The 11757-nt window shown below is 39.4% G+C and overlaps 1 protein-coding gene across 1 annotated transcript; it reads right to left on the bottom strand.

Moving 5' to 3' along the window:
* Window positions 1-897: 897 nt before the first annotated feature.
* Window positions 898-7631, bottom strand: LOC140949155 (voltage-gated inwardly rectifying potassium channel KCNH7-like). Its single transcript, XM_073398386.1, has 7 exons — window positions 7174-7631; window positions 5495-5885; window positions 4481-4680; window positions 3634-3886; window positions 2017-2219; window positions 1671-1682; window positions 898-1236 (listed from the first exon to the last, which is right to left on the bottom strand). Exons 1-7 carry the CDS (start codon window positions 7624-7626, stop codon window positions 898-900), a joined length of 1851 nt encoding a protein of 616 aa, XP_073254487.1. The 5' UTR covers window positions 7627-7631.
* Window positions 7632-11757: the final 4126 nt, after the last annotated feature.

An 11757-nucleotide genomic window follows, 5' to 3' on the forward strand; every position in this document is an offset into this window, starting at 1 on the left:
GGAATAGCGTTACTAAATACTTTTTGTCCGAACCTCTACGTAAAACAGAAACACTCGGTTTCCAGGAGAAAACCGTAAGAGCTCAGTTTTAAGTGTCATCAACGATCTACCGGCGATCGGAATGATTGTCAAAACATGCGAGTTTTAGATTTCCTGTTTTTCTTTTTCAAGTTAAATTGCTAAAACTCCGAAAGTCTATTTAGATTGAGAGCTCATCGGTATGAGTTATTTTCTGTCAGCACTTAAATGTCTGTGAGCCAGCGTGTGGAAGTTCTTAGGTCAGCGGACGAAACTTAAACGCAAAAATGACTGCTACAGATGTCAAAATCAAGCCAAAATATTCTTCAAGACAGATATCGCTGCATAATATTAATCGAACTTCAGTTTCCCGAAGTTTATTTTTAAAAGTGTTGTTTTATTGAAACGAAAACGCTGACGTCTTGAATAATGAACCAAACCGAGGTTAGCCGTAAACATGTTTGAAATTTATATTTCGGTAACTGCTACGTATATGTGATTTCTACAAGTAGAACTTTTCCATAATGAAAGGCGATATAAAAGTTTTACGGCCCTTTCCCTTATTTATAATCACTGGTAAAATTAAAGGGACTGGCTAGAAATTCAACAGTAAAAACATAACTACGAGCCAATGGATTCAATACGCGCATCTCTTAAAAGTCTTAAATAAAGAAACTGATAACAGCCAACTGACCCTTACAGCGAAGAAAAGGTCAGACAAAGTAAAATCTAACTGAAATGTCTTATTTTTTAAACACAAAAACATAACATTTTTATTTTGTTTTGTTTTGATCCGTTCAGTTTCCCGTTTGGTTCTTTCTCATAAGGATCACTTTGTTGCTAATTGATGTTCCTCATATGTAAAATTAGAGTCCAATGTCACACATAGCTTGTGCTTGCATCTGACGGTTTGTCCCTCATGGTAACATTGCCTTTGTCTTGTAACGAAACAAGGATCTTTAAAAGTATATCTTCCATGCGAGTTAGTTTGGATTCCAGTTGTTCCAAATTTTGCTTGTCTGGCATGAACAATTCTTCTTGATCAGTGTACTGGTCACCAAAACTGTCGCTTCTATGTGCACGAGGAGTGTTACCTGAAATAAAACTACCCATCCCTCGTCTTTGCGGAGCTTTCCATTCATTGTCATTTTGGACAGCCATGGTAATCATTTCAACATGGTCTTGATCTTGGTCTTTCTCGATGGAATTTTTATTTCCCTTGAGATAGAGATGACATCTTAAAATGTAACAAATTCCACTTTGGTGGATGTTACCGTAAACGCGGGACGGGGAAAGATGGCGGAAACATAAAGTGAAAAAAGGGAAGAGAACAGAGAATTTGATAAAGTTACTGATAGGGCTTGAGTTTGAGGTTTTGCTCCCATTTTTCTTTTTCTGTTTTCCCGTGATTGTTCTCCGTTCCTTGTTTTAGTAACATCCAAAATATTAAAAAACAGCAAGTCCGTAGTGACAAACCGTTGAGTAGTGCCGGATCTCCCAATTGTAGACCTCGGGATCAATGCAATAACAACTTGTATAAAATATAAAATTGCAAACTGATCCCTACGGCAAGGTGCTGAACAAGTAAACAAAGGAGTAAAACCAAAAAATATTTAAACAACTTTGCCCATTATTTCGGTTTGAAGACAAACCTTCTTCAGGGGCTAAAAGAAAAATGAAACACGTTACTAAAAATTGTTTTTAATTAGTAACATCCACTTTGGAGAAAGGTACGATCTAATACAACCACTAATCTCCCCACCTTAGTCGCCAAAAAGGCGATAAGAAAGCAGTGCCAACAAAAAGCTAACAAAAAGACAGGACTATCTTTGCCGATCATGGTTCCTGGCTATACCTTCAGGTTTCACAAACACTTTCTAAATCAGATAATCACAACCCCGCACAGGAACGAGTTGTATACTTGGGTAATCGTGTGCAATTGGCTTGATGCTACCCATTGACAACTCGACGGAAAAAAAATTTCATTTTTGCACATACCATTTTAGTAGAGCTCAGGTTACACGACAGCTCCATTTCTCCCAAAATACGCTCTTTAATCTCAGGGTACGCTTTCATAACTTCCGTAAGATCCCGCCAGGAGATGAGATGAACCTGGCAACTAATCTTAGCGACCAGGCTTACACAAGCCTTAGAATAGCAACCACGTGGCAACATGCTGCATCCAAGCACGTCCCCAGCTCCTAAAAAAAGTCAAATTATCAGAGATTGCCCCGGCTTTGGTCTGTTTAAATTTCCTCGAATAAGCACCCACCTCAAGGCCATAATAGAGATCTTTAGATTCTACGACGATTACGACAACGAGTACGAGATTTTTTCTCAGTAGTAAGTGGTGCTCGCGCGTGAACCAGCGTCATTTTGGCGGGAAAACGTGATAGCCGTCGTCATTCTATGACGAGTTTTAGAGAAAATCTCGTAGTGCCAGGAAACAAGTTATCAAAGTTGACAGTTTTATTGTTTTACAATCGGGAGAGAGCTTAACCTCCTCCAATAAAGATAAATGCTAACGTTTCAGGTGAAAAAAAGTAAAATGATGCATTCCTGGGTGTCTATTTTTTTACAAAACGCAAAAAAACTTAAATCAAATCTCGTACTCATAGTCGTTTTCGTTCCCAAATCTAAAGGTCTCTAATATCAAATAAGGGCCTCCTCACCGTAACCTCACTTTTTTAGATGATGGGGGAACAAGAGGAAACAGTTTTCAAAGTGCATGGACTATGGTATGCTTGATTATCAAGCGCTGTTTAAACAAACGAAAGACATTAATATTGATTTTGCGTTTGCATGGATGATTTCCTAGTTTTTGGTTTTTAAAGGAGGATGTGATAAGCGTCCCCCTTGATTAAGCGTCTTCCTTCCAACAAGCGCCCATCCTTTTAGCGGAAATTTAAAATAAGCGATCGGGCACTCATTCGAGGAAATACGTTATTTGATTCCATTATCGCGTAATTCATGATCTTGAAATTGAGCGAGCTTTAATTCAGTTTTGTCTGGCCTACCATAGAATCTATATCACGGGTATAGCCAAGTAGCCGAGCCTGATGCTTTTAAAGTGAGTGACTGACTAAAATTAAAGACAGCGCATGAGAGGTAGGTGAGCTGTCTCGTTATTCGCCCTCCACCTTCATTCACTAAACGGTCATGTCATAGACCGTGGGAAAATCACGTGAAAGAAGCAGTTTTCTGAATAACTAGTGGTTCACCATAATGGTAGATAGAATATATTTTTGTTATTGATGCCTATTGTCGTGACGGCTTTATACTTCAGGGTACAGTTCAACCTCGTCCCCAGGGCTTTTCCCACTCATTTTTTAAGGGAAAGGCCCTGGGGGCGAGGTTGGGTCCAGTTGGTCAAAAGTAATCTCGTACCCAGATCTCACTCTGTTTTAAACTGAAAAATCTATCTTTCCCTTGGCCGTGGGACATCTGGGTACGAGATTAGGTCAAAAGGTGGATAGCGCTGTCCACTCGATAAATCTTTAATTATTCTGTGGATAAGTATTAGGAAAACCAATTGCGTTATCCACCGGATAGAGATTATCTAGTGGATAACGCTATTCACCTTTTAAACAGCTGGGGCCAGCTGATCAATCTTACCTAAACATTTCCCACACTGTTTTCCGTTCATAACGTTGACACTGCCGGACACGATAAAGTACAGCTTGGTTACCACGTCTCCCTCTTTTATCAGATAATGTTGTCGAGGATACACCTCGATACGGAATACTGAGGCCAGCGCCCGCAAACAACCTTCACTTACACCATCAAAAATATCAAACTGATCGAACAGACTGTGATTCAAATAAAGCCTGATCTCGGATTGAAGAGATTCTGGAAAGCGGTACATGATCTGGAAGCAAATAGAGAACAGTGAAAAAGAGCTCCATTATGGATCTTCAAGGTGGTTTCTTGCGTTTATAAGAGGCATCTATTATTGACAAAACCTTTTGGAAAGTTAGTGAAGTTTACTTGACAAACTAGCCTCTCTAACATTGATCAGTAGGCTAAGAGTGGCTCGATTACGAGTAGTCCCTTTTTTCGTTAGGACCAGCCCAAACCGAACGTCGTGTCTCCTTGCGGGGACGGAGATGGGAGGGGAACAATATGAGCCCATTACCGAGTTGCTTTAAGTCTCTGTTTGAAAGCGAGGCCAGGTGCGAAGCAATTGATTTGAAAATGATTCTTTATTCCTATGCAAATAAAACTCGTTTTCATAAGAAAGGTTGTGCACTTAGCCTCGTCTTGAAAGTGAGAGTTTTTGGAACTCGAAAATGGATTATTCGCGAGCAAAAAACACTCGCCCATTCATTAATCTGAAATGAATGTGTAAGGTTCTTCCAAATACTATCACAACCCTAGTTTTCATCCTTGTCTTCGTTGACCAGCCCCACCGTCACTTCACTCTTTTTACCTCAATAGATGTTGAGATTGGTTTCTGTCTTACCGACTCAATGTCGTCCCCTCTTATCGCAGCCTGTTCGTTCGTGAAGTATTCTCGGAGATTCCTTTGCAAAGATTCCGGCATGTCGTGCATGGCAAGAAACTCGTTCACCACTCGGACGTCTCTGTGATATCTAGCAGTACGCGAGTATAATCGTTGTATGATTGCAGTAAGGTTACCAAAGATAACGGCATAAAACATTGCTAAAAGAAAAATAATAAAATATCAAATTCCATGAAGTAAAGAAGCACTGCGAGGAAACAAGAACCAAACGGCATAAACTCGATTACCAGCCGCTGTAAGGGGAAGAAGTCGCACTCGTTCCTCAACCGGACCCGAGATGGACCCTACACACGCGTACGGCAGAGCTTAGCATAAAATACTCGTGTTTCAGTCCCTAGAAGAGCGATTACATTATCTTAGGGATATCCCTAGCAATATGTCTTTATTACGCATGGATACGCCTGAATGGATCAAAACGTAAAGTAAATTCATTATCAGCAAGATCTGCTAAAACGTGTTAGACTATGGTGGTTTTCTCCTTTGCTCCGAGAGGTTTTTCTCCGGATACTCCAATTTCCCCCTCTCGACAAAAACTAACAGGTCTAAATTTTAATTCTACCAGGAATGGTAAAAGAAGAACCCCTTTATAGATGCGCTTACTCTGAATGGTACAAACAGACGAGCGAAGAAAATCTTGAGAATTACCTCTAAATCGTTATTTATTTGGTAGACACAATAAATTCTGCTAGACAGATCGTACTACGGGAAAATTAACTTTGCAAGACATCAACACGACACTGATAGAATCCAAAACAGAGCGGGGTTGTAGCAGTCGACAGCTGTTTTGCCATTTCTTTTTATTGTGACTCGTCAGGACGGCGCAACCACAGACAGAACAAAAAGGATCTGCTGAGAAAATACCCGCTCACACTGTTTTAACCCCTAACGTTGATCTCTAACACCCACCGAATCACGCCTTATTATTTAGTTAGTTAGATAGCTAGTTTCTATTACCTCCGATCAACATCATTAAAACAGAGAAAATTTTCTCTGTGTCAGTATTGGGAGCTACGTTGCCGAAGCCGATACTCGTCAAGCTGGTTATCGTGAAGTACAGAGATGTCACGTAACGGGTTCTGGTATCTGGTCCGCTGCCCGTCACGGATTGATTGACAGGTTTCCCAACCGTGTTGCCAAGTGATTGAATCCATCCATACGAGACATTTTTCTCTTTCTCACCAATAAGATGCCAGAGGCAAGCTAGCCAATGAGCGAAGAGCGTGAAAAGTGACGTCAGAAGGAAAATGACGGCAAGTCCGAATTCTGAATATCGATCCATCTTGCGTGAGACTCTGATAAGACGCAGAAGGCGAGCTGTTTTGAAAAGTCCAGCTAAAGAGGCTGCCTGTAACGATAGTCGGTATCATTAAAAACCAGCGGTAGCGTGCTCTAACAAAGGCAATTGAAGACACATTGAATTCTGCAAAGCTGATCGTACTACGTGAAAATTAACTTTGCAAGACATCAACACCACACCGAAGGAACCAAAAACAGAGCGGAAACGTAGCCGTAGACAGCTGTTTCGCCATTTTTGGGGCTCGTCACTACGGCGCAACGATTAGAGAGGCTCTCCTGTAAAATACGGTGTCGTGTTGATGTCTTGCTCAAGCTAATTTTCACGTAGTACGATCAGTTTTGCAGAATTCAATGTGTCTACCCAGTGTATATTTTTGCTGGTCAGGTCTCTTATAGGTCCTAAGTTCTGCGGTATATTCGTTTGCGGTCCTTTACAGTTAAAATGTCAATTTATTGCAATAGAAGACGCTGCCTTTATTTTGAGTCAGCTTTAACTATGAAAATATTCTAACCAATTAGACAGTAAGTCTATGAAAATAAAGGAAATACAGTCAAGGTCTCGGAGGAGCAGAAGACGATGGAATTCTGACAAAAATGATGACGATAGTTTGACAACGATGATGATGATGATTGCGATAATGGTGATGATTATGATGTTAATGATCATGATGATGATGATGATAGTGATGGTGATGATGATTATGGTGATGGTGGTGGTGATGATGATGATGATGATGATGATGATGATGGTGATGGTGGTGGTAGTGATGATGATGATGATAATGATGATGATGATGATGGTGATGGTGGTGGTAGTGATGATGATGATGATGATGGTGATGGTGGTGGTAGTGATGATGATGATGATGATGATGATGATGATGATGATGATGATGGTGGTGGTGGTGGTAGTGATGATGATGATGATGATAATGATGGTGATGATGATTATGGTGATGGTGGTGGTGGTGATGTCAAGTATGTTCATTGTAATGTTGATGATACTGTTTGTGAGGGCCCAGTTGTTCGAAGGCCGATTAGCGCTTAACCCAGGGTTAAATTTAACCCCGGTTTCTTTTTCTTTTCCTCAAAAACATTTTCTCGGATAATTTTCTCTGTTATTTTTAAGAGCATTTAATCATCAACTTGCTGACAAAAAGAATTAAACTGAATTTACGTTTTAACTTTTCATATCTGAATTCAAATTTCGCACTAACCCTGGGTTAACTTAACCCAGCTTTGAACAAGCCGGCCCAGAGGGTCAGTTTGGTTTTAGTTGTATAAAAAGCAGTTCTAAACTACATTCAAAATGCATAAGTTTCTGCCTAATCTCCTACCCCTGAAGGAATGAAGAAATCAAAAGGTATGGCAGCCACAAAATCCACAAAAAACCAAGTCTTGAGATAATGGATGGCAATCTTTTTCGGTTCACTGATGATCAACTGAGTTTTCTGTTCCACATATGTAGTCCTAAAATTAATCACTATGTCCACAATGAACATAACATCAACAATAATGTTGATAATCTCATGAGGTTCGCCGGAGTTGATCTTTTGCCAAACATCAGTCTGCCTCGCTGTCGTGAGAAAAGACATCGTAAAAGGAATTTCAATGGCTGTGTATAACACCAAAGCGAGGACAAACCAGTCCCAGGTCACTTTAAACACGGATTCGTTATTGATAATGCAGCTGCCTAGCTTCTTTGGTATCTGTTTTATCCGAGGTCTTCTTCTCTTTCGTCTTATACTGCTTTCCGGCTGCATATCAAAAGAGACAGATCCAGAAGACATGATCTGAAAACTACGAAAAGAGCCTGGATCAGCCCAAGAAAAAAGCTGGCTTTTCGCGACGCGACTTCTGATTTCCCAGCGAAAAGATTTCTGAGAAACGAGCGCAGAAAGTCTATTCTGATTACGCGTCAGAAACAAGGTCTGAATAGAAGGGTAGTGCTTCTGATTACTTAAAGCAAAGTTTCAACCAGTCAGAAGCACTACCCAGGGCCGAGTTGTTCAAAGCTGGGTTAAGATAACCCAGGGTTAGTGCGAGATTCGCATTCAGATTTGAAAGCTTAAAAAGGATTTCAGTTTTAATTCTTTTTGTCTACAAGTTGATGACTGGAAGCTCTAAAAATAACAGAGAAAATTATCTGAGAAAATGCTTTTGAACACAAAAAAAAGAAACTCGGGTTAAATTTAACCCTGGGTTAAGCGCGAATCGGCCTTCGAACAACCGGGCCCAGATCTTGGTAATGAAACGTTATGGAATTTCTGAGCCCGATGCTCAGACGTCATTTCGTGGAGAAACCAGCGGTTTGGATGACTTTCAACACGATCGTTTTTCGGCAGATACTTTTGCTGCTTATGTTGTTTTTCTTCAGACATTTTGGGGCCGTGTAGGTCTTTCAAGATCCGATACGCTTAACTGTTTAGCCTGGTTTTCATGCTTATTACTTGACTTCTTGAGGCATCAAAGTGACACCTGAACTCTTACCTTTAATGACAGCGGATGGGACGTGATTGATACACTGTAGTAAACGTTATCAGCGTACAATGTGAATTTTTTTATTGCTATCACCTCATCTTTAAAGGCCTATTGCAAAACAATTTCAATTCATTTTCCTCCAATAGCAGCAGAAATGTTGGTTTTCGCTCATTAGTGTACTATATTTCATTCTTTCTATATTCTAAAAAATCTTTTAAGTCCATTCTTATTCCTTTGTTTTTTCAATGCAATTTCTCTTTTATTAATAGACCATTTTACAGTTACAGGTGGAAACGAGGCTGGAGTTAACCTTGTTTTGATACGACCCCTCCTGCTTTATTATGTAAATCATGCTGTTCTTATGCTAACTAGTATTTTTTGAGCATAGTTTTCATAAAAGAAGGAGAGATGTTTATATCAAAACAAAGTCTACTTTAGCCTCACGTTCACTCAAAGCCTGAAATACAAAGCCCACAACTGTAAAATGGTCCAGCTATTCAGAATATGGACAGAATTAAGATGTCGACCCTGCCTACAAATATTCGGTTTTCTCCTCAGTAAATATCCTCTGTGAAAAAACGTATCGGCCAATGAGTACACTTGCTTCCAGTCTCTTAGGCAAGCCCTAGCGTGCTTACAAATTAAAAGCCAGGTTAAGCATCACGTTTACTTCAAAAGGCAAACGCGAATTTGACAAAACGCCCACAAAACCCTCAACGAAACCCTCAATCTACCAACACAGAATGGTCATCCTTAAGATCCCTTACATTTCTGAACGACTCGATCACAGGATCACTAACATTTTTAGAAAAAAAAAACATCTCAGTACGCGTTACCCACAAATCCTACACGCTCAGACAAGCCCTACATCCCACACCTCCACTGAGCGCAAATGCACTAGAGACAAATGCTCTATCGCTAACACCGGATTGCGTTTACGAAGAAATGCAGTGTACCAGCTCACACTGGCTACACCTCTATAAAGCATTTTACATTAGAAAGTGCAAGCCTACACTCAATTCCCGAGAAGAACGTGCTGAATTCGCAGACCTGCTATTTTAGTATTTCATTTTAGAGACCATTCTTAAGCGCTTTTAGAGGTCTTTTGTCTAGAGACACTCCATCATCAGAGCTTTGTATTCCATTCACAGTTTATTTCTATAGCTTTCTTACATACGTCACATTCTTTACACATTTCACCCAACACTTTCTTTGCATATACACCTAATTGCAATAAGGTTGTCATAGAAAAAAAGCAAAAAGCGAAAAGCAAAAAGCAAAAAGTTAAATAGGAATTAATTAGCATGTAATTATCACGACACACACGCTTACAGCTGAATATTAACCACGTAATATGAGAGAAATCATTTGCATCAGTTTCTTGGTGTCATTCTCATGCAATTCAAGGCTGATTCATCTAGCGAATTTTAAACGTGCTCGAATTACAAAGCACATCGGATAACTACCAAAGAAACAATGGCTCCATTTTTTTTCAATAAATATAGCCTGGGGTAAATTCCAGGAACTCAACGCGTGTTTTAGATTAACGCTAAATAGAAAAGCTAGTCTGCGTATGGTTTGCAGTGCACAACACCATCTGATCACAATTTTCGAGCAACAAATCAGGGGCGTAGGCAGGACTTTTCATCGCAGAGAGGGTAGGGGGCCCTCCGCCAGTTCCTCACCTGAGCCATAAACCAAGCTTCGTTTGTCAGGACATTATAGTTTGGCGACTGAACGTGCGACAACTGAGACATAACATTGCTCGCGTCAATTTACCTTTTTCTTTCTTTAATTGTGCGACTTCTTTTGATGGAGAATGTTGGCTCTAAAATGACTATGGCGCCTGTCTATCTTACAGCGCGGAATTACAGAATTATCTCTTGTTATTGTGAATGAATTCTTAAATAATTGTTGAATACTGAATTAAAATACGCAAATGTAAATTACATGGCTAATTTATTCCTATTTGGCTTTTTTGCTTTTTGTTTTTTTTTTCTATGACAACGTTATTGCAATTAGGTGTACATAGCGCGCGGAAAATTTTCTCATCCCTAATGATGCCGTTGATCGGCGAAAGCTTGGATTTTAGTTTTTACTTTTTAAACAGCAGTTTAAGGCCTCACTAAACCAGTTTTCTATATTTTTAATTATGCTGCTGAAGGACAACATCAACAGACCGCAGTGGGAGTGTTTTTGAAAAATCCAGTGACGAAGTAGATGTCGGAGATGTCGTGCGATGAATATTTGTTGTTGTTGTTGTTGTATATTTTTTTTCGTTTTGGTTTTGTGTTTGTTTCTAATCATAATTTTCCTATTGGCTTGTTTCCCTCTATTCTTACAAATGGCCCATTACAGCTTCGAGAGGGTTTTTGTGATAAACGTGTTTCGAATTGGTTCATTTTTCCACTGTGCATGCATTGCCTATCGAGATATGAAGCACTTAGAAAGTTCAGAGAGGAAAGCACTTCAATAAAGTCGCAAAACGATCGCCCCTCTCCCGAAATTCCACACGAGAACCACGCGAGTTTGTGACGTTAAGGCATTTGGCTATTTCGATGGAACCGCGTGGACCCCGCGCTTGCGGTCTCCTGACCTCGACTATGGTTCCTGTTGGGGACTTCATGATTGCAATGATAGCATGTTTTTTTTTTCCAAAATTTGAAATTCATTACTAAAGCCTAAAACTAAACGAAAAATTAAACAACATCTAGTTCACTGACATAGTGTCATGCTGCTAATAAGAATAAAGGCTTTCAATTTCCGTGGCATAATTATCGAAGATATGAATATGATGATAAAGAAGATGGAGAAGATGTAAGGCTTCTTTTTCACCAGGTGCATTTGATGAAAGCTAATTCTTATATTACTTATATTAACATTAAAACCTGTCGTTAAGAACCTTCTTAATACAGCCAAGAAGACAAGAAACAGATTATTGTTGTTGTTTTCTTTTTGAATTGCTCCACAGAGTACTGATGTAGATTTTTTTGTCTTTGAAACTATTTATTAAAATGCAATACATTAAAATATTTTAGAGATGCTGATTAGTAGTTAGTGGTTTATAGTTTGAATGAAAAAAACGAAAGTCTGTTGACTGAGCATGCCAGCTGAAGATGAATCAAACATTAGATCTTAAATTATCTTCATATAATATCTGAAAATCTTCAGCTGCTTTAAGGCGTCAGTCACTAAACTGACTTACCACGCACTATATGTCCAAACACAATTTCAAATCAGCTCAAAATTAAGAATGTTGCATCTATTCATCAAACGAGAGAACCATTTTGCATTATCTCGGCCGAATGTTCGTGAAAAAAAACTGGTTCATTTTAGTTTTTAACCATTGCATCTCAATGGATCGGTGGGTTGCAGTTTTCCGAGTCCTGTTTACGGCCCTTGTTAGCGAAAACTTTAAAATTTCTTTCCAAAAAATGACT

This window comes from Porites lutea, chromosome 9, assembly GCF_958299795.1.
Source record: "Porites lutea chromosome 9, jaPorLute2.1, whole genome shotgun sequence".
Lineage (NCBI taxonomy): Eukaryota > Metazoa > Cnidaria > Anthozoa > Scleractinia > Poritidae > Porites > Porites lutea.

What these genes read in the sequence shown, in the direction of transcription:
- LOC140949155 (XM_073398386.1), bottom strand. Translation starts at nt 7,626, where the DNA reads ATGTCTTCTGGATCTGTCTCTTTTGATATGCAGCCGGAAAGCAGTATA. An exon ending in ATTTCTTCATTCCTTCAGGG is followed by an intron (nt 5,886 to 7,173) that starts GTAGGAGATTAG and finishes CTATCGTTACAG; the next exon opens with GCAGCCTCTTTAGCTGGACT. An exon ending in ACAGTGTGGGAAATGTTTAG is followed by an intron (nt 2,220 to 3,633) that starts GTAAGATTGATC and finishes GACTTTTTTTAG; the next exon opens with GAGCTGGGGACGTGCTTGGA.